Here is a 23,480-nt window from a genome sequence, read left to right on the forward strand (position 1 = left end):
GCGTGCCTCCAAGTAACACAGCCCTGCGTGCCTCCGACCTCGCGTAGCTCAGAGCGCTGAGTGCGCCTCACGGCGACAGCCACACGCTCTCGGGACTCCGGTGTCCCGAGACGTACCTCAGATGAGCGCGTCGTACCCCGGTGCCACAGCCCCACGTCTGGCCGACACACGGCGATCGCCGCACGCTCCCGTGGTGTGCCTCGCAGCCCCACGTGATCCCGGCCAAAGTCCGTCCGTCGGTGCCGCAGCCCCAGCTATGTGTGTGCGAGGGGCACGCAAGCACGCGTTCGGCAGAGCGGCGCGCCTCAGCGCTCGGTGCGTGCACGGGGAGGGACTCGGGAGACTGAGGAAGCGCGGGAGCGGCGGGCTGGCGGGGCCGGGGCTGGCGGGGCGGCCGGGCTCGCACGTCAGCGCGCCGCGCGGGGAGGGCGGGCGGCGGCGGCGCCGTTAAAGGCCGGAGGCGGCGGCGCGACGCGAGGAGCGCGCAGGGGCCGGGCTCGGCGGGGGGCGGGCGAGGCAGAGCAAGGCGACGGCTGCGGCTACACTACCGGCACCATGTCGGGCACCCGGGCGTCCAACGACCGCACCAGCCACCCCGGCGCCGGAGGCGGGCTGAAGCGGGCACGCAGCGAGCCGGGCGGTAACAAAGTGACGGTGGTGCTGGGGGCGCAGTGGGGGGACGAAGGCAAGGGGAAGGTGGTGGACCTGCTGGCCACCGAGTCGGACATCGTGTGCCGCTGCCAGGTGGGTGGCTGTGCCCGCCGCTCCCCCGTGCGCTCTTCACCCTTCGCTCCCCGCTGCTTTCCCCGCTCTCTCCTCTGTACGTTCCCCCGCGCCGCTCCGCTTCCCGTTATTGCTTTGCTTCCTCGCCCGCTCCCGTTCCCCTCCCCGTTCCTTCTCCCTCGGCCTGCGGGGGTGGGCAGCGCCGTGCCCCTCTCTTTCCCCCCTCCCCGCCCCCACCTCCCTCCCGGGCGGCGCATGAAAATGCCACTCGGAAAGAAAAAGCCCGGCTCTATAAATAAAAACAGCTGACCCTTCGCGATAAGCGACACAAGATCCCCCGGCGCCGGGAGTTGCCCGCGGGAGTGTCGGGTGGCGGTCGCGCTGCCCCCTCACGGCGCTGCCCCGGGTTCGGCGCTGGGGACCCGGGTTCGCGGCGCCTCTCAGTCCGTTCCGTTCAGCGTTGGGAAGCGCCGTGTCATGGGGCCGGTATTCCCGCCCCGTTGTTATCCTGGAGAGTGGCGTTGTTTAACCGGTTCGGAGAGCTGCTGCGTAGTGCGAGTCCGCGAGGGCTTTAGTGAGGCTTGTTTATGCGTATGCATAATCACAGAATCATTGAGCTTGGAAAGCCCACTAAGGTCATCTAGTCCAGCCAGCAGCCCTTGCCTGTTACTGCTCTGCACTGTGTCAGTCAGTGCCACATCTGCCCTTTTCTTGAACATCTCCAGGGACAGTGACTCCACACCACCCCGGGCAGCCTGTGCCAATGCACTGCCAGTCTTCCTGAGATGTTTTCCCTGATATCCAACCTGAACCTCCCCGGCAGAATTTAAGCCCATCACCTCTTGTCCCGTTGCTGTTACCTTGCAGCTGAGGCTAACCCCCACCTTGCTACAAACTCCTTTCAGGTTATGGTGGAGAATGACAAGATCTCTCCTGAGCCTCCTCCAGACTGAATAACCCCAGATCTCTCAGTCACTCCTCATAAGATTTGAGTTCCAGATCCTTTACAGCTTCTTTGCACATGCTCCATAATGCAAGGAATCTTAAAACCTTAATCTAGTCTTAATACAAGTCCAGTTAGACACTAAGGCAGTCACTAATAATTGCAATAACTTTTCAAAGGAATGCTTTCAAGTATTAATCATGAACTGTGAGTGCTGCCCCATCCTTGGAGGTTCTCAAGGCCAGGTTGGATGGGGCCCTGGGCTGCCTGTTTTGGTATGGGGCAACTAGCCCACAACAGGGATTTGGTAGTGTGTGGGCTTTAAGGTCCCTTCTAGGCCATCTTGTGGTTCTAGCATATTGGATCAATAGAGCTACTAATGCTTGTAACTATCACACTAAAGATTTTGGTAAATTGTGTGACTGCATTCATAAACCAGCATCTTAGTTCAGTTCAGTTGCTATGTAGCATGAAACATTGCTTCAGAATGCATTACATCTAGTGAAAAATTACGGATGAACTTGGGATCATCGTCTCAGATTTGAGGATGTTTCTCCAATTAAGCATATTGTATAAATAAATATTGCCATGGGAGTTAAGCATTTTAAAAGTGGAGAAAGTATTTTGAGTGGGAACGTGGAGCTCCCAAGGTCCTGAATCACCTTGAGATATTTCCCTGCGAAATTTAGCTGATGAATGTGTATTAGGACAGAAGTAGTAGTCTTCTACATCTTTTTTTTTTTCTTTCCTTTTTTTTTTTTCTGTTCTGTTTTCTTTTTAACTTGTTGCTGAGAATCTAAGCACAGGTCCCGTAACTGCTTTGGGAAGGAAACAGAGTTTAGAAGCTAGACCTGAGGCAAAGCGTTTCCCATAGGCCAGTCATGTGTTTAGCATTATTACTGCAAAAAGTCATACAGGTTCCCCCTGGACAGTCTTCACTGTGATGCCCCGAGGTTGCTTTCAAGACTTCTCTGTCCATCCAGGGAGCTGATGGATGCACAAGCATGGCCCCAGGTGCAGCTGCAGAACAGCTGGGAGAATGCAGGACTCAGTATGTGTGTGCCACAAGGGTTAGTGTGCTAGCAGCAGGCTGAGTGGCTTAGTATGCTGCAGGGCACGTCTAGATCTGCTTTCTGTTGCATGCTGATGAGACCTGGCTGGACGGATGGATGGAAGGCAAGTAGATCCAGAAGGCCTCTGGACTCTTCTCGGAACAGTGTTTGCTGACACAAGTACACACACATGCATGAGATTTAACAGAACTGGCTTCAGAATTAGAGCTTGAGGGCAAATATGAAACACTTGAAGAGAAATTATGAGTAATTGTTTACTTCAGAGTAGCAAAAATTATACAACTCCTATAATATTTACGTGCTTTTTTTTACACATCTGACAACATAGAAGATTTTTTTTTTAAATGTGCTGTTTTAATAATATTTGATGCTTTTGAAGTTGGTCATGCAAGTAGATAACTGTCTACTCTGACCCTTAAGATTTATTAAGGATATGCATGAGTCTGAGCATTTGAACAGCACTAATTACTATTCTCCCAGTGGGGTAATGGTAAGTGATTAACTTGCAGAAGTAACCAGTTTGAGAGAGATTTATTAGTGGCTTATACTGACATAAAAACACCTCAGCATTTGGACCAGAATCTTGATATTTCCCATCCCTCCTGGAAACTGAAGAGCCTTTCAATAGATTGCTTAAATTAGACATGGGGAGGATCTTCTGAAGCCTTCAAGAGACTTCAGAATGAAGTTTCTTCAGGAAATGTTTGTGTTTTAGAATTGGATGATTCACTGGGTTATTTCCTCATGTCCCGTCTGCTTCATGTTTTGAGACACTGATTTAAACAGTGTGGTTTAGTCCTCAGTGAAATGGAAGTGGCAAGATTAAAAAGCTAATAACTGGAGGGGGGATGTTTGTCTTTTAAAACACTGTCTCAATGGGGCAATTCTTCATTACGTACTATTTGATCTAACACTTTAAAAAAGCTTTTTTTCCTTCCTGAACAGAATTTAGATTCAGGGCCAAATGGGAGTTGAAAGACCTTACTCGGAGTAGTATTTCCCTGACAGTTCTACCAAAGGAAGTATAATTTTCATCAAATTTTTCTCAAGTATTTTTAGCTCGTTGCTTTAATGAAGAAAATATTTTGTAGCTGGATTGCCATGCAGGAAATGACGTGGTTCCTGGGACACTGGAGGAAGGGCAGGATAGATGTATGGGAACAGGGAGTCAGTCCTTCACAGGCACAAGTGAAACTTGAAATTGTGCTAAATGAAGAAAATTCCACATTAAAACCTCAGCATCTTTAGTTGTCCTGAGTTTTCAGAACTGGATTTTACTTGAATGGAAGATTATCAATGTGATCATGTTGAGTCAGCTCAGTGCTTAGACTGCCTACAATCCAAGTACGAACAGATTTTGGTGCACAGCCTACTTCATTTTTAACATGCCTTTATATAGTGATTTCCCAGAGTGATGGAAGTTGGAAAGGAACCCCTTGGGATTCTACAGTCCAACCTCCCTTGCTCCAGGCAGAGCCAGCCGGAGCACCTTGCCCAAGGTCGCATCAAGACAGGCTTTCTGTATCTCCAGAGAAGACGACTCCATCACCTCTCTGGGCAGCCTGTTCCGGTGCTCTGTTACCCTCACAGTGAGGAAGTTTTTCTCTCGTGCTGATGAAACTTCCTGTGCTCAGGTTTAGGCCCACTGCCAGATCGCTACAAAACACACTAGAAAACAGTGTGACCCCATCCTGTTGATACCTTCTGTTCAGATTTTTGTACATACTGATAAGATCCCCTCTCAGTCTTTTCCAGGCTGGGCAGGCCCAGATCTCTTCAGTGACAGCTCTCAGCCCAGCCACGCAATGTCGGAAGCTTTTCATTGTGGCTGCCTCCAAGGCTAGAGCTTGTGGGCAGATTTTCTATGGTGGTTTTTTTTTTTTTTGGTTGGGTAATTTCACAGAGCTGCTTTAAAACATGACCAGGCAAACAGTTGACTGTCACAGCTGCAGAGCTACAGATCCAGAGGCATCACTCAAATTAGATCTGTTCCCCATAAAATCCTGCCTTGAACTACTCTGATAAGGTCACAGTTAACTGAAGGCAGCTGGTCAGCCATGCAGTTGTAGCTGTTTCCTTAAGGAAGCTGAAATTATGCAAGGAACACTTGTAATAATAACTTTTCACTGAACATATTTACTGCATGGGACTGTGTGGATATGAATGGAAAAGGAAATAGCATGCATTGTCATAAAAAGGCATGCAGTGTGTTATGTCTTTGCCAATAACAATAAAAGCTCATGAGACGCTTTCATTTTTATAACAAAGGTGTGTGCCAAGAATGTCTGAGTTCCCTCTGTAATGGAGAGTAAACAGTTTTGCCTTTTGTGGTGAAGTATTTATGTGCAATAAATAGTCTTACAGCAGAATGTCTAAAAGCACTGGGGCAGAGCACCCCATAAATAATTCTGTAAAAATCTTGAAGGGGAGGAAAGAGAGAGTGCAATTTTCCAAAAGCTCAGTGTGGAAGATACAATAAATGCCACTAGTAAATAGAGACCCATGATAATAATTGTGATCTGTAGTGGGTTTGATCTCCGTTAATGAACAGGTAAGCAAAATAGTGGCAGTACAAATGCACACTTTTCCTTCATTTCATAGTGAAAGCAGTAACAGTGAATCAGCAGCACAGTGTAGTCCAGGTGTTTTTAAGGTTTTTCAGTCATTTGGCACCAGATGTGTTCCAGTGCTGTCTATACCCAGACTGGCTGTGTCAGGCCTGTGACTTCTGCAGCTTCTGGAAGTCTGGAAACAATTTCCTCAGTGCTGCCTTCAGAGCAGGCATTAAAGAAGATACACCAAATAGTAAAAATGTCATTGCCATAAGAAGAGCTGTTAGTATTGTGCTGAACTTCTCATATTAACATGCTTCTAAATGTGTAGTCACTTCTTAAAACATTTCATGTGGTCCAACTCAGTATGCTTTTACAGTGAGTGTCTTCAGTTTGAGAAGAGGATCATCGATCCTTTGATACAGAGGTAACGAAAGGTAGAATCGATACTTCTACTAAAGAACAGAGGCAGTTGAAATGTGGATAGAAGCCTTTTCTGTTAAGGTCACTTGTGGCCGAGCAGTTTGCAGCTAACCACATCTTTGTGCAGCAGGGAGAGCAAGTGACTGGTTTTCTCAGTGCAGTACATGTGAAATAATGTTGAGAAGGGCTAAAGCAGTAAGGAAAACCTAAGAAACTTTTGAGGTTGAGATCATTACAGAATCAAAGAAGAATGTAGGAAGGGGTGAAAGGATGTATCCAAGCAACATCTGTTGCCTATTTGTAAGTTTCCTTATTTTCTTGTTCTAGCGTTCTGGTGATGAATGTGAATACCGTGCGTGCTAGAAATGGCACTTTGAGGAACACAAAGGAATTACTGTGGGCAAATGGTCAAATAAAGAAAACCAAACATGACAGAAATGCCAGGCAATGAGTTTTTTTCAGTGGTTTATGTTTGTGACAGGAATGCTTCCTTTCTTTCTCTATTGAGCTGCTGACAGAGGGCAAAACAGCCACATGCCCTGACTGTCCCCATTGATCCTGGGCTGCTGGAATGGTTTGCATCAGGGTTTAAATTAGGTCGGCTTTATGTGATGAATACGTGCGGTTGCAGTGCTTGTTGTCTGCTTGTTTTTCTCTGTGTTTGTGTGTCTGTATTGACTTGCTCTCCTTTTGGTGAGATGTAACTGTGATATTTAGCATAACTTCTTCATAGAGGATGAAGCAGCATGCAAAGACTTTAATCTCTTGATCATTCAGTGCTTAATGATCATCAGCAAAGGAATTGACCTTGGAGTCATGAGTGTGACTGCAGAAGTGTTGTTTTTTATTTTGGTAATGTTTGTGAAGGTTGACAGTCCCATTTACAGGCACGCATACATTTAAGTAAAGAAGTTCACCCTTCAAAGCTTGAAATTCTTTTGTAGCAGACTGTCATTTGTAAGTCACTTAATCCAAATTCTGTATTTCATTTTACTTACATTTGATTACCTGCTACACTATATCATTTTAGGATTTAGAACAACGTGATGACACGGCTATTTTAAACTAGCCGCTCCTCTGGGTAGCAGCGAGATCATCTCAGGACCACCAGGATTATAAATACTGATGAGAAGGTCAGGTTTAATGTTTCCCAATCTCCATAAGAAAGCTAGCTTAATTTCCAATCCCTTCATAAAACCTGATAAATTTATTATCCTCTACAAGCATTGAAGAAAGCAGCTGAAAATTAAGATGAAATGACATCTGTTCTGTTTCATTCCTTTTGTAAGTCACTAGCTGTCGCTAACTTGTTTACAGATATAAGCAAAGTCATGTTCATATTCTTGGATTGTGTTGCTTCCCTTGGGGACATGACTACACTTCTTCAAAAGAGAAAGCTAAAGATTGGCAGACGTGTCTAGATTGTGTTCCTTCATTTTAGGATTCTGCTAACAGGAGTGGGAATAATTTTTCCACTACTGTTTTCAGTCAGTATACCTTGAGTTAATCATTTTCGGTACAGGTTCTGCTGGAGTCCAGTTTGTGTTGCTGTAGTGGTGGTCTGCCATAGTAGTTTTGGTTTGTTTACATGGCTTTTGTGGTTTGACAGCAATTTCGTTTCAGTTAGAACATATCTTAAGGTTAAGCATATCTAGTTTCTCTGCATTGACTGTTCTTCCAAGCAGAGTTGAGTTAGACTCTGGGTCTGGAAAACTGGGTTTTTCAGTTGCATTTTTCAGATACTTAGGAAGAGCGAGGACTCTTCAGAAGTTGGGGGGAATTTTAATTAGTGATAAAGGAAAAATACAACATTACTGCTGCAAAATAGGGTACGAGCTTCAGCTTCAGATATTTATGTCAGAAATATTTCATATATATTTCTTCAAAAGGTCAGAAGTTTCGTTCAGAGCTGTCAGGGGTGTTTCTGTCTGTGGTCGTGCTAATGCTCTCGTTCAGGCTTTAGAAGGTCTGCTTCCAAGGGAATTCAGGAGTTTCTCAAGATCACTGCTGTAACTGGGAGGGTGGGGTTCTGTGCGTTTCTTTAATTTTAGGAGTCATCAAGGAGGGTCACAGGGCTGCTCTGTACAGCCTGGTTGTTACTTGACACTTTTTTTTTTGACGTCTTAGGGGAGAAGAGCAAGGCAGCTGTGGTTTGGCTGATGACTCTCAGCGTTAGGAAGGGAATACTTGCAACTCCAGCTCCTTGACGCCACCTTAGTTTTAAAAACAGAGCCCTTGCTTTGTAGATCTAGTGTGAGTATACTTCTGATCGTTCTCTAACCCAGCTCTTATTATTAATAATTGCATTTTGGTTTGTTTGTTTGTTTTTCTAAGAAAAAAGTTACAATCCACTTCTTGGAACCGAGTTGGAGATTATCAAGGTTGTACAGGCAGGTCTTGGTTTAAAAACAAAAAGGAAGCCTTTTATTGTCAGTTTCATTGTATGATGAAAAGTGTTTGGCCTCCAGCTGCAGCTGTATGGCAGCAAATGTTGTAGCTCAGTGGCTGATGGAATCAGTAGGGCTGGGACACTTACACAAAGTGGTAGCCAGGAATCTCATCTACTTCCAGATGCAGATATCACAGGCTCTTGGTTTAGAATAGGCATTCCAATTCATGGATTATAAATTCATAGATTAGAATGCCAGAAGAGATCATTTTGTAATGCTGCCCAGCCACCAAGAACACGGTATTCCAATAGCAGTTGCACCACTGCCAAAAGGAAAGGTAATGCAGTTTCTCTGCTTTTACCCGCTATTCCCATTTATATGCACGAATATCACACTAGGCATAGCAGCCAGTGGACTGAAACTGTTTTCAGGCACTTCCACCTGGTTTCTAGCATAGATATCTCCCATCCAAGACTTCTCTTGCCCACTGGCCACCTGGCAAGAGCAGGCAGAAATGCATTTGAGCATCAGGACATGTTCCATCCCTATTCAAACATATTGTGAATCTAGGTGCAAGCAAAGAGCTCCTGATGCAGATACTAAGAAGCCTCATAACTGCATGACTGTTCTGAATGGAAATTGTTTCCATCTTGGGATATTTCAGCTTTCCAGAAGTGAGGAGCCTTGAAATGGCTGAGTACTTTGGAAGGTGAATTTATTTCTTAATTTTTTTTAGTAAGTTCTTCTGAAAATGACAAAGACTGTGTGTTCTCTTCTGCTAATTTTTTCATAATAATTATTATTGTACCTTAAAGATATGATTTGTATCAGCATGTGATTGTTAACGCTGGTGGGACGTAAAATCTTCTTGATCTGTTGTATTGATGAAGTGGTTTTGTTCACATACTGTTGAGTAGAAATCAAAGTATGCCACTTCTATACAAGCATACAATATCACAAGTAGGTTGGCAATAAAAAGCTTGGAAAGGTATTTTTTGAATAAAACAATGTGGTGGGAAAAAAGAAAGATTATTTATTTATTTGTTAGCTCAAGTTCCTTTGGCTCCTGGTACTGGGACATCATGTACCTTCAGACTTTGATTATTAGAAGTCTGCCTAGTATGGTTCCCGGTGCTCTTGAAAGAAGTGTTACAGGTCTTTCCTTATCTTACATCAAAGTTTGTTTCCAGCTGGGAATGACAGGCATTTTAGGTTGCTGAGTTTAAACCTTCTGAATTTTAGAAGAAAAGAGGTAGAACTTGAAGTAGCACGAGGTAACAAAGCATTCCTTAGCAAAATGCAGTGAAGTGATACATATTTAATGCTGTTAATAAAACCTCAACTTAGAGAGTTATCAAAGGTAATAAAAATGGATTTGTTAAGCATGAAAGCAGTGCTTTCATAAGACTGAATACTAATTTTCCACTGCAGGCTGCAAATGACTTCAGTGAAAGTTATTTTTTCTTGGTACTTGCTTTGTATGTGGAGACCTTTAACACCTACCAAGTACTGTTAAAAATGAGCATTTACCAGCTCTGAAGTACAGCAGGCATGAAGAACATCAGCTGTGGCCATGGAGAAAATAGTGTTGATGAGTCTAGGCAGTGCTTGCAAAGGGAGGGTTTGTAACTGCTGTCATTGTTTGGCACGCTGAACGCTTTGTAGTTCTCAAATCCCACTTCGTTGCTGGTGTTTGTTGCTGTAATTGAAGGAAGTTTGAAGTGGATGCTAATGTTGCAGATGTTGCTGCCATCCCAGCTGCAGTCGTAACTTTTTGAAGCTTCAGCAGCTCCCTGTGTGGCTCCCTCTTGGGAACAGAACTTTCCACACCAGGGTGGTTGAATGGGAATTCTCATGCTTCCCACATTTTGGAAATTAATGCAAAGTTATTTCTGGCCATACCATTGCTCACAGTGCAGATGATGTCAAAGTAACACTGGTGTTTAACCTCTAAAAAGTTGCCACCTTAATGCTCCCATTTCTAGAGAAAGTTTTTCAGAATCGTGGCAGAAAGCAGAGATATGACCTGGAAAGGTGCTAACTGTGAAAGGTGTATAAAATTCCTGTGGGATTTTTGGGCAGTACAGTGATTCACAGCAGGGATTCTGTGAGCTGAGTCTGGATATTAAATGGAAGCTCTGTGCACAGAGCTGTTTGTACTGTGCCCAGTAGTTCTCTGGACTTCCAAACATGTTCATGTTCCAGTGAAGCCTGAGTAAGCTTTCAAGCTCCCATTCATTAATAAAAAAGGGGGGGAAAAAGCTCATATAGGCCCTAGATTGACTCTAAGAACTTTGGTAACATTAGAAAGGGAGTAGGTGTCTTTAGTGTCTGAGCTATTAGACTACCAGCTTGTCAGAACATCTATGAAACTCAAGGTGAGAAATGTGTCTGATTTACTAAGACAAAAGATAACAATTAGAAAGTGTCCCATCAGACTGGTTATGTTTTGCATGTTTAATCATATATATTGGACAATTCAATGCTCTGCCTCCACTTCACTTGTGTTTGTAGAAATGTATGAAGTTCAGCTGTAAAAAATACACTCAAGACACTCCTTTAAGAAAGGCAGACCAGTGTGAGCAGCATGCAAAAGCAGTTCAAGAGCAGTCAATTCTAGCTTTAGACCAGGAAAATGCTGTTTTTGAGGGTATGTTGTGAAATTCTTCTTCTATAATGTCTACTCAGGGGGCTAAAAGTGGCTTCAAAGATTTTGGCAATGACAGGATGCATCATATCTGCTGATATTTCTGTGCATCAGCAGGTTTTGTATATGCATGCTCTCACAGCTAATTGATAAAGGAGTTAAAATTAATGTGTGTTCTTAAGCACTTGCTGAAGAAAGACAGCACTTGGGCATCATTTGTTTAGGAAATTCTTGATAATCGTAGCAAAAATAAACACTATGCTTGTTAAAACTAGACCTTTAATTAAGTCTTTGTTGTTTAATTCAGATCGATGCACGCTCTTGACTTACTCACCTCTTCCCAACTCTGAGTTGTCTCGTTGCCCTCCTTTGAAGCCTTTTGGGAAAAATCAGTTTCTTGAGAAAATACAAACTCTGCTCTCAGGTCTGGCAGATGATCACTGAAGTCAGGAATTGCAGCAGGCTCTGTTGAGAGGTGGTGGTGTGAAGTGGGATGATGAATCATCCTTTGACCAGGATACTGCGTGAAGCTGCAAAGATGTTCCTAACTTTACAGCAGCGTCTGCTTTGTGGGTGGGGAAGGAGTGCTTCCATTCAAGGCCAGGTTGGATGGGGCCCTGGGCGGCCTGGTCTGGTATTAAATGTGGAGGTTGGTGGTCCTGCATGTGGCAGGGGGGTTGGAGATTCATGATCCTTGAGGTCCCTTCCAACCCTGGCCAGTCTGTGATTCTGTGAAGAGGAAATACTGGAGTTGTAGCCTTAACCCCATAGCACTGGCTGAATACAGGTTGTGCCCCAGTATTGTGGATTTGCATTCTGGTATATCAGAGTCAGAACCCTATGGGTACATGTTAAGTTCAGTTTTGTTCCCAGAAAGTTTCAGGTTTCTTTTTCTTGCTATCACTTACGTTCACTCTTGCTGTGACCCACTTCTACCTTGACTCCATCCATGTTGTAATTCTACTTACCAAACCTACACAGAGCTGCTGACATCTCACGTTGGTCTTGTCTGAGCCATTTTGCACAATACCACAGTAGTTCAAGTCACTGTAAGGTGGATAAAATTATGACCATTCATGCAAATCATAAAAAAAAAGATTATAATATCACATTATTTGCTGAGAATTTAGAGTGAAGATATAAGGCAGTTAACCCTTTGTTTCTTTCTGTTTCAGGGTGGCAACAACGCAGGTCATACTGTGGTTGTCGACGGGAAAGAATATGATTTCCACCTGTTCCCTAGTGGCATTATTAATCCAAAGGCAATTTCTTTTATCGGTAAGACCAATTCGGAGCTTGTTTTAACAAGCAGTGCTACTCGGCAGGTAGCTGCAACCATCGTTTATAGTAACAAGAGAAGAAAAGCATATGTGACTGTTAGAAATTCATTTTAGCTTCAGCTGTTTGACTTCTTGCTTTCATTATAAACTCAAACTGCGTTAGCTGATGCTGTATTTCACCGTAATGATATTCGATGCAAATAACATCATTAAAAGCTTACTTACTGGGCATTAAACTCTTATTTAAGTGATAGGCTTAAGTTGAAACTTGTCCAAAATTATAGCTCTTTCTGAAAGAAAAACTGCATGCAATATGTGCAAGAAATGAGTGCATTCTAGTGAGTCACAGATCTGTAATTTTGGTTTTGCTGCATTTGATAATTTCTGAATGCATGTTTGAAATACGAGAAACTTCTTGGTTTTCACTAAATACGGTGTATTATCTTGCTTTCCAACTTATTCTCTTGTCAAACAGTAAAGAGTTTAACTGAGTTATCCTAAATTTAGGCAGAGAGAGACTGTTGCAGATATTTCCGATGTTCCCAAGAAGGAAGCAGCAGCTGTTTCCAACCCACTAAATCATTAATCCACATCTCATCAGTAATGTTCTGTACTGCTTGTGGATTTTGAACTGTAGCTCAATAGCAGGGAGAAGGCACTGCTAATGTATTACGGTGCTAGTGTCAGCTGAGTTTAAGCTAAATTCATGAACACTGAAGAAAACGTAAATGCTGTCACACAGACTTTTGGTATTGTAAGGCAACAGACTCCTTTGAGCTTTCACCCGAGAACAATTGAGACTAAATTCCTGGTGCAAAGTCCACCACAAACAAAGGAAAGAATCTGCTGAACTCAGCTGACTTTGCAGCAGCCCATATGCTCACATCTGCAATAAGCAAGTAGTTTTGTCTGATTGTAGCAGACTTACAGCTGCTTATCCAGAATGGAGATTTATCCCCAAAAAATCTCAAGATCGCATGGTGAGAAATGTGAGAAACCTTGTCTTCCTTTTTAAATAAAATTTCAGACAGCGAGAGTTTACATGCTTCACACCCTGGGAATGAATATTTTATTACTTGCTTTAAAACAAACTGTTTATCTTCCTGAAGGTAATGGAGTGGTTATACATTTACCAGGCCTGTTTGAAGAAGCTGAAAAGAATGAAAAGAAAGGTTTGTATCATTTCTTTATGCTAGCAGCTAGTACGAAGGGATTTGTGAGCCTTGGTTTATTCAGTGCAGTAACCTTCTGAATTTTGAGTGATGGAAGGGACAGTATTAAAAATGCTGAACTGTCTTGTAGCCTTAAGGCAGATTTTTCAAAAGCAATTTTTTCACAGGGCCTCATGGATTTTTATGCCCTTCGAAACTGCATCGGCTAGAAAATGAAATCCATACTAAAGTGAGAAAGGTGACAATAGCATGTAGGGAAAACATAAAAAAGAACAGAAACTCAAATCTCAAAGTGTGACCAATCAGAGCAGCTGGAATCCTCCTTTTTAAACTACTTTTTTTTTTTTTTTTTTGAACAGGTTTAAAAGAGTGGGAGAAAAGACTGATCATATCAGATAGAGCACATATAGGTAAGTGATATTTGAAGGGTGGAGAAGACTCAAATCCGTGCTTAACTTGTGGTGCTGAACTACATTATCACTCTACAGTGCGAACATGTATTTGATCTAATATTTCCTTTCTGTGTTGTGTACCTGCAACAGGATTTGTATTTGCTAAAGAATGATGCTTTACATGTTTTCGTGGTGTTAAAGCAGTACTAGCTCTCTTTTCACACATGAGGTTCTTAAGCTAATAACAAACACACTTGTCTGTGACTTAAAGAATGCTTTCCTCCTTTGGTCTGTCATTATGTCTTTGGTTTTCCATTGCAGTGTTTGACTTTCACCAGGCAGTAGATGGGCTCCAAGAAGTGCAACGTCAGGCCCAAGAAGGAAAAAAGTAAGTCTTTAGCACTTTCATTTCAATAATAATTATGCAAATTTGAACAACTAGCATGATGTTGGGAAACAGAAGTGCAATATATGTGTATGGAGCCTTGCTGATTTGATAGTTCTATGACTCTGTTCTGCTCCTATTTGTTTTAGCGTACAAATTATGCTAAATTGGGGTATTACCAAGGATGTGAATTCTTTGTAATTCTGTTTTCCAGTTCTCTGCAGCACATAAAGGCACTTTGAAATTCCTCACAAATCCTTAAATCTTATTTGTGTTGAAGTGATGCTTCCATTGTTCCTACATACCAGACTAGTAATGACTTTTTGACTTGAGTTAGAAGTGTCGACAGGATTAGGTTACATGCTGATCATTGTTTATTGTATATTCAGTTAAACTTCATGGGAATAATAGTCTCTATTTTAATTTTAATAGTGCACAGTAACACAGTATGTAGTTATTCATTCTTCATGATTCTGTTTTTAGAAAAAAACAAGGGTGTATATGAACACGCTATTATTCTGTCAGCTGGTCTCCTATTAATCTTCATAGACAGAGATCCCAATAACAGTTTTTCTAAAACACACATGAAAGTAGGCATGCAGGTAGGGAAGCAGCTCCATTTTTATCTTTTTATCCAAGGTAAATGCTCCAGCAGGAGTTCTTTAGCTGTAGTTTTGTTCAGACTCAGCTACTGGTTTCAAAGCCATAGGAGACCAGTTTGATACCTCACCAAACTGGTTGTTTACAACCATGGGCAGTGGTTCAGCTATGAAAATGTGAAAAATACATTTGTTTTCTTTTGTTTTCAATAAGTATGACAAGAAAGCAGAGTAACCATCATTTCTATGTAAAATATGTACATACACACATACTCCTACTCAACTTGTTTCAGTCAGATCCAAGGCTTAATACTTCACTGCATACTGTGAATATTACTAATATTATGCAAGTCCACTGAAGCATTAAATCTGCTGTATACTTATTATTAGGGAACATTAAACCTTTTTTTTCTTGTCTCAGAGCTCCTGCTCAGCATGTAGCATAGCAGAGAGCTGTAACAAACTGCTTAGCATGAGGGATGTTTTGGCATGTGTTAATAGACATCTGGGGGGCTCTTTTCAATTAGTATTGGCACGACGAAGAAAGGGATTGGACCAACGTACTCTTCCAAAGCTGCACGAACAGGCCTTCGAATTTGTGACCTCCTTTCTGACTTTGATGAATTTTCTTCAAGGTACAACTAGTTTCATTTCTAAATATTATGTTAAAGAGTGATGTGTTTTGGCTGGCAGGTTTATTTTTAAGGAGATGTTTTTCAAAACGTGTCTGGTCTGAATTTTGTATATAAGTTATCCAAGAGAAGAAAACTGGAAAGAATGCATGTGTATTTCCTTTACTTTTCTGTCGTTTAAAATGAAACAGGAAATGTGCCGGTAGAGATATTAAAGTTCCGTGTATTTTCTTTACATAGCTGTCAGTGTATGCAGTATCTAGTATAACGTCACCTCTTGCCAAAGATTCTCAGTAGCAGTAACTCAGAGTGTTCTTCATAGATATGATTTAAATATTTTACAGATTTAAAAATCTGGCACAACAATACAAGTCAATGTTTCCAACACTGGAAATAGACATAGAGGGACAACTGAAAAAGCTAAAGGTAAGGAAGTACTCTGATTTGCAATTGAATATTCTTCTTGTGAGCATTAAATGCATTCTGTAATTGATACAATTATTTTTCTCATTAAAAAAAATTACTTTGCTGTGTTAAAGCAGTCAAGAGACTTCAGAGTGAGTCAGTTAACAGTGTGATTCCAGCCAGACCTAGGCTGCTTCAATTCTTACTGAGGAAATGCTTGTGGAAGCTGTGTTTCAAGATCCAGGTTTCACTCATAAAAGACGTTTTTCTAAATAAATTCCAAAGATCCCCTGGTAAAATATCTTTGAACAGGGAAGAAAAGATGACGCAGAAAAAATCTCATTTGTTTCCCAAGTTCTGCCTGGTACTTGTTCAGAGCAAACATCCTACTTTTAAAGATACCTTCTTATTGTTCATGAGAAGTGTTTTGGTTTGTTTCTTTTGTTTGTTTGTTTTCCCTCTGGAGCTTGCACTGTTTCTAAGTCTCAGTCTCATCTATACGTTCCTCAACATGTCTGCACTATAGGCCATCAATAAAATGAGGTAGGTGTGCATCATCTCTGTGAATAGGAATGCTGCAGAAAATACAGCATTCCAATGCCCTAACAAGTTGTGCACTCTTATTAGCAGTTCAGTGTATTAATTTGTTTGTAAATATGAGCTAATCGTGTCTTTTTCAGATAAAATGCATCTAAGGAAGCTGGTGCATTAGGGTTTATCTGTATCTGTATGTTTTGTTCTTCAAAAGTGATCACCATTCTTCTTCTAGCAATTCAGCTATTGTTTGGGAAGGCTGATGTTTACACTCACATTTGCAGGGTTATGCTGAAAAAATAAGACCCATGGTTCGAGATGGTGTGTATTTTATGTATGAAGCTCTTCATGGCTCCCCAAAGAAGATTCTTGTTGAAGGAGCCAATGCAGCATTACTTGATATTGACTTTGGTATGTTGGATTGTGAACTTGAGTGAAGTCCTAAGAGACTCATTTTATTTTGATTTGTATTTATAATTGCTGGGCAAAGAATAGGAAAATAATAACTAATAATAAACTGAAGTTTATTCCTGTGGGGCTGAAATTTCAGTCCTAGGTATTCTTTTGTTACTCTTGCATGTTTGTGCACCTTGCCACACAGACCAGGCAGACATTGTGGTGCTGCTGAGAGTATTTCCTCTGCAGTGGAGAGAGGATTAAACCGGTGCAGATAACTTATAAGCTTAACTTCTTCAGTTGATCTCTACTCTGCTCTATTACCAAAAGTCTAATTAAACCACTTAACTCTCCATGAAGATGAAACAAAGAAGGAGAGAGGTGCTGCAATCCAGTCACAATGTAGCCATCATGAGCAATCTCTGAAGGTTTAGAAAATATTCAGCAGATACTCAGAGCTGCCTGTGTAAGGCACTGAAATGTCACACTGTGACCTTTACGTGAGACTCTGTGGATGCTGCAGAAATACTTTATGTGATACATAGGACAATGAAAAAAGCTTTACACGACAGGCATCCTTTAATAGAGCAAGTGCCTGATGGAAGTAATACTGAGATGCTTTTAAATTTCTCCCCTGCGAGCAGTCCTCAGTGCAAGTTACAAAAGATGAATGCAGGAAAACTTGCACGTTGGAAACAGGTCATGCATGCTTGATAAAGCAGGACATTTTCTTATTTGGCTCTGTGAAATTGTTGATCAGTAACTGTGTGCTTATACAAAATGCTGAGATAAATTGGGTGCATGAGCAGGAAGAACCATTCATTTGATGGGAGTGGGAGTTATCTATGGAGCTTTAGAAATCTGAATGTGTATAATTAACTATAGGAGGAAGCAACTTGGGGAAGAACTACTGAATTTGTTCTTCTGAAGGCAAAAAGGGGGCAAGCAGTAAAGAGAATTTACCCTCTTCAAGTGCTGCTGCAGTTCAGCTTTAGAGCCAAGCATGCAGAGGAAAGCTTCCTTTCAACTAAGAGAGAAAGTCATTCTTTGGTTTTTGTCATTGCTGAAACAGAGCTGTGCTGTTTTGTTTCTCTGACAGGCACATACCCTTTTGTGACTTCATCAAACTGCACTGTAGGCGGTGTATGCACTGGACTTGGTGTTCCTCCCCAGCACGTTGGTGATGTGTATGGTGTTGTGAAGGCATATACTACTCGGGTGGGAATCGGAGCCTTCCCCACTGAGCAGATTAACGTAGGTTTACTATTACAAAATGCAGTATACATGGTTGCCAAGAAATAAGTTCGAGGGATAAGGGTATACTACAAATAAATAAGCACTGTAACAGAACCAGGGTGTTGCACTCATGAAGACAGAGGAGTTACGTGACAAATTTCAGTCATTTTTCTTCAGAGGAAAGGAACACAGGTGTGATGCTATTAGGTTACCGTGATGGCTCTGCTGTAATGAATGATGTCAAAAACAAATTTCATCATTTTTTGTGATCTAGGGTTTTTCAGTGGCAAGAATGTGCTGTATAGAAGCTGTTGGTGCATCTCGAGGAGTTTAAATTACAAGATACAACTGTCATGCTTAGCAGCCTATGTTCCATATGAGTTATTGAAAAATTTTGGTGTGTGCGTCAGCTGGTCTGCATGAATGGATCAGGAAAAGAGGAGGAGAGCTTTCAGTTCTTTTGAAACTGTTCTCTGGTTTCTTGATAATGAAAATATTGTCCAGTAAGTTCGGCGTATCGATAATGAGCTATGCACACAGCATTCTCCAGGTCAGTGATCTGAATTTGATTTAAAGCTGTATTCACTAAAATCCATTCTCTAATGGCTGCAAATGAATTGATGATGTCCTCTAGTTTTATGGATCACAAGAGTAAAGCTTTAGCTTCACTTTTTTCAACCAAAAAAAACAATAAACGTTGCCGGTATCAAAGGGAACAGTTGGCAAACTCATACTGTGGTAGGACCTAGGAGGCCTGAGCGCAGACAAGACATTTGTTATCCTAGACATCACACAAGCATTGGTCTGCCCCAGACATGTACAGTAGATGCCAAAAGACGAGATGAAGAAATGAAAAGCAAACTCTTAGAAGAAAAGATAGGCATATTTATTAAGCATTTTGCAAATGCTGGTGATTGAGATATAAGAATCCTGTGCATGAGGGGCTTCACTCTCCAACTAAGTCACGTTTGAAGTATTCCTTCTGTCTTATTTTAGGAAATTGGAGATCTTTTACAGTCCCGTGGCCACGAGTGGGGAGTAACTACAGGCAGAAAGAGGCGCTGCGGCTGGTTAGATCTTGTCATTTTGAAATATGCTCATATGATCAACGGATTCACTGCGTAAGCATCACAGATTTTGCGCTACATTTGGAAGTGATTATTTTGTGCTTCGCAGAATAAATATGTAGGTAACATTAATATAAGTCAGTAAAGTGTTACATTTAAAGCAATTAATTCACAGTGGGCAACTGAAAATTGTATACAGTGATTGACAGTGGGCAACTGTGGTCTTCATGCTGATAATAAACTTACCTTCTTAGACTTGTTCAGTGATTTTATACCATCGTTAAAGTGATTTTTTTCTTCATAAATGTTTTCCCTTCGTTTACATCAGATGACTGGTGTAGTTTGGATCAGTGCATCAGTTTTCACACAAACTGATTGTTTTGGTGTTCTTGATCCAGTGCTTTCCATCTGTCTTAGCTAGAAGCCAGTGGTTTGGGGCTTTAACTGGCTTTAGTGGATCAGACTTGGATGAGCACTTCTCCACATACGACTTCTGTAAGAGGAATAAGTAGGGTCACACAAAGTGTACAACAACTGGCACAGCTCAGACAGGTTCATTTATCTAGAAAAATATATCACTATATTGCATTATAAATGCTGCTTTTATTTTAATTGGGAGTGAATTACATGTTTGGTTAATGAGTTGTTTTATAATTGAAAACGTACTTCAACATTTTAAAGGAACTAGTCAAGACTGTAAAGCCATTAGCCTGGTTTGTCTAATGCTGTAACACTGGTAACTATAAAAGAAGCCAGTAATTTAAAATTACAGTCCATATTTCCAGAAAGCTGCAGAAGTTTCATAACAGTTGTGTTCATATGAGGCGTAGATTTTGCATTCAGGTGTATCTTTGCATTCAGGCACATTATTCAGGTATACAGACACGTGACTGTGGGTATTTTGATATCTTAGAAACCAAGACTTAACTGGTATTGTTTATGCCAGTAGTGCTAGAATGGAACAATATTCAGAATGATCTCTGTTCATTAATTTATCAGAAGGGTTTTTAAAATACTTTGTTTGCTTGGTTTTATATTTTGCTTTCTCTTAAAACAGCTCTTGTTAATGTGGAAATATTTGTTAGGAGAGCATTATATTTCCTCCCATTTCATTTCTATGCAGTTGCTACATTTCTATCAACAAAACTGTCATCTCTGGTAACTCTGACAGTTAATACATGGGGGAGATATAAACTAAAAAAAAGCTGAAGGACTGGCTTTGTTTCTTCTTTCCCAAAAGGTGGTCATGCAATCATTGCATTCATCATAGACTTTTTGAGCACAGACAGCAGGGACTGTATGTGCATATATCTGGCCAAATCCTTATCTGCTCACGAACTTACCAATCAAAGTCTGGCATATTACGTCTGGAGAATGTGACTAGTTTTAAAATGCAGCTTAATTCTGATTAGCGATTGCTTTATTTTTTCTTGAGGTTCCTTTTTTGTTTTTCATTGTGTTAATTCAAAAGATGGAAAAGATTCAGTAAACTGATGACACTGATAGCTCAGCAAGCGTGCTGAATGTCAGACTGAGATCTTCCCTGCTGTACTGTGTAAACCAGAGTATTTGTGTGAAATCTGTTTTAAATGGTAAACAAAGTTGTCTTGTAGTTATTGTAAATAAGGAGGAATGAGAGAATTGTTAGTGGTGATGTGAAGTGGCATGCCAACATGCACACTGCAACTAAATGCAGTAAGTTTTGCTTTGTGTTGTCAGTTTGCATTTTAATGCACTGAACTGAACGCTGTGCACCTGTATGAGCAGCCAAGCATTTGGAAATGTGTCCTAGTAACTCAGTCACGTATTCATCCCAGAGGCATGAATTCAATTAACAGTGTTCATAGTTTAATACGTTTGTGTATTTCTGCTACTGAATTGCTTGAGTTGGATCTCTGAATAGAGAACTAGTGGGGAAAAAAAAACCTCGCATAAAAGGTGAAAGAGATTGAAGAGGAAAATGGTAAAGATCAATGTGTGTGACTCTGACCAATGTTGTTCTGTGCAGCTTGGCATTAACAAAGCTGGATATTCTGGATGTCCTTGATGAGATTAAAATTGGCGTTGCTTACAAATTGGGTGGAAAAAGAATTCCATATTTTCCAGGTATGTTATTCGGTGCATATTTTTGTTTTTTGCATGTGTTGGGAAAGACTCTGTTTTGTTTTTGTTGTTTTTTTTTTTTTTTAGATCGGGCTTAATTTCTTTTTTACTGGATCTTGTGTAGCAGTTATACTGTGTGCACATCTGAACCCAAAAATTTAACTACTGCAAACTTCAAATAATTTCAATTCTAAAAAATACTGATGTAGTTTACTGGCAACATAAAGCACATTCGAAAGTTTTGACAAGGAAACTGAATTACTGGATCCTTGAATCAAAGTTATCTTCCTAAATAACATAGATTAATCTCAATTAAGAATAAACTAATTATCCCATCAGTAGACATACTGTGGGTGTCTACTTTTCACATTTTTTTTTTTTCCTCTTCCATCAGATTTTTAACAAAAATTCTTGGTCAGCAGCCATAGGTGTGCTCTTTTAGGGTAGAACAGGTAAATTCAACTGTGATTAAAAATTGTTCTCCCACAGCTAATCAGGAGATACTGCAGAAGGTGGAAGTAGAGTATGAAACGATGCCTGGGTGGAAGACTGACACAACGGGTGCACGAAAATGGGAGGACCTTCCAGCCAAGGCCCAGAATTACATTCGATGTGTGGAAAACCATGTTGGAGTGCCAGGTAAATCTTAGGCAGATGCCGCTGTGGCAATGCGACAATACACAGAAGAAGTTACATAGAAGTGCTCACTTCTTTGGCCAGGAATTGGCCTTATTTGGGCAGGAGATGATGGAAGCATCTGTGGTTGGGCTGGTGATGGTAAACAATACTTTGCCAAGAAGCTGCAAGAAGTTGTATTCTGCACCATGCCTCCCCTAGCTAATGTCTTCTCTTCACTTCCTGCACTGCATCTCTGGATACATGGCTATTGAAACCAATTCTTCCACTTAGGAAACTGAAAATCTCTGATCAATCTCTGAAGGTTAATCAATCCCCTTTTCTTCGGATGAATTGCTGGAGATCTCGAGATGCCAGGGGTTAGGTGTGGCATGAGCACTAGAAGGAAATTTCTGCCACAGCAAACTTGAGAAGCTACCATGTGGGCTGTTGTTTTCCATAAAGCTCATCAAAGGTCACCTCTGAGGGTGTAAGCTCTGTGCAACTGTGGCAATACCAGTGTTTGTCATAGATTAGAAAGTGTCTTATAGGAAAGCCTGAAGCTCAGTGCATGGTGATGGGCACAGATTTGGTGATGGGATATATAAGCAGAGCTCCCCGTTTTATTTCTCCGGCTGTCAGTGTGAAGGCATGCAGCCTTGGTGGAGCCAATGGCTCAAGGAGGCACACCTCATGATTTCTGTAGTATCCATGCAGTAAAAAGTGAACAGTTGTGATGTAGTATTTAGGGTGGCTGCTCCCACTGGATAGTGGGAGTTCTTAATTGCAGCCTTGTATTTAACAGCACTATAGTGTGTGCAGATTGTTGTCTCCTGATCTGCTTCACAATCTGACAGAGCTTTTGCTTTCTGTAGGGGTTTATCTAGACGTCCTATTACTGAAGTTAATGAGTGTCAAACCTACAGTAAAAGTGCTTGACCTTCTGCTAGGTATTCCATTGGCAGTGCTTTGTGTTTATGACACAGTTCTGTGCTTTCAAACTTCAGCGTATTGCACTGTGGTGTGGTAATACAGCAGGAGTAAAGTGATTTTGGATAGCAAAACTTCCTAGCAGTGCATTTCAGCACACAGTTGGCTGATTTGCACTGAAGCACAATAAAACACTGCAATTTACTAATTTTTCTAATATTTTTTTTCTTCCCTAGTCAAATGGGTTGGAGTTGGAAAATCAAGAGAGTCAATGATCCAGCTGTTTTAAGCAAAGGAAGAAGTTCAGTGATCTGAAGCACAATTCAGTGTTTGCTTGTTCCTTACTGTTTCCTCTTTAAATGGAGATGCTATTTAAAACCAACATGTTCTTCTAGGAATTGAATAGAAACAAAATACCTATCCTGTATTGTAACATTTTATTTATCTTACGTGTCTCGCTAATTTCAGTGTAAAATCTGTTTGGTGGCCATCATCAGAAAGAAAAAATCAAAACAGTGCATAACAAAATAAGGAAAAGATCAGATCCATATATTTTTTTAAAATTTGAGACATTACTATTTGAAAGCATTTTACGTCAGAATAGTTATTTCTTCTTGATGAAACTGGTATTAAGATTTTTCCAGTAATTACTGGGTGATTTTAGAGTTGCGAAGATTGAATTTTTTTCTTCCACTTCAAGTGTTAAAATAGGTCTTTGGGTTGGCAGCAATAAGACATATACAGTGTTCTTGGAGTGGTAGGATTATGCAGATTTTCAGTTTGTGAAACACAGTAAAGTGAGGTATTTTTGACTGTGCAAAGCAAACACAACTATCTATAATTTTGATATAACTATTTTTTATAGCCCACTGAAATGAATGGAGAGAAGCTAAAATATTTTTTTAACACAGAGCTTATTCTAGTCACTGAAATAACATCTACAGAGGGGCCAAACTGGAGAAAGTGGTCTAATAACTCTTTTA

General features: G+C 41.1%; 1 protein-coding gene across 1 annotated transcript; it reads left to right on the top strand.

Annotated features, from left to right (window-relative positions):
* Positions 1-555: 555 nt before the first annotated feature.
* Positions 556-22,786, top strand: ADSS1 (adenylosuccinate synthase 1; the record flags this gene model as incomplete). The annotated part of the gene is made up of 13 exons (XM_079537774.1): positions 556-744; positions 11,927-12,029; positions 13,141-13,203; positions 13,563-13,613; positions 13,917-13,983; positions 15,107-15,214; positions 15,556-15,637; positions 16,435-16,561; positions 17,646-17,800; positions 18,779-18,903; positions 20,858-20,955; positions 21,442-21,591; positions 22,734-22,786. The coding sequence occupies 13 exons, from the start codon at positions 556-558 to the stop codon at positions 22,784-22,786; spliced, it is 1,371 nt and encodes a 456-aa protein (XP_079393900.1).
* Positions 22,787-23,480: the final 694 nt, after the last annotated feature.

The sequence above is a fragment of the Tetrao urogallus genome (genome assembly GCF_951394365.1).
Source record: "Tetrao urogallus genome assembly, chromosome: 6".
Lineage (NCBI taxonomy): Eukaryota > Metazoa > Chordata > Aves > Galliformes > Phasianidae > Tetrao > Tetrao urogallus.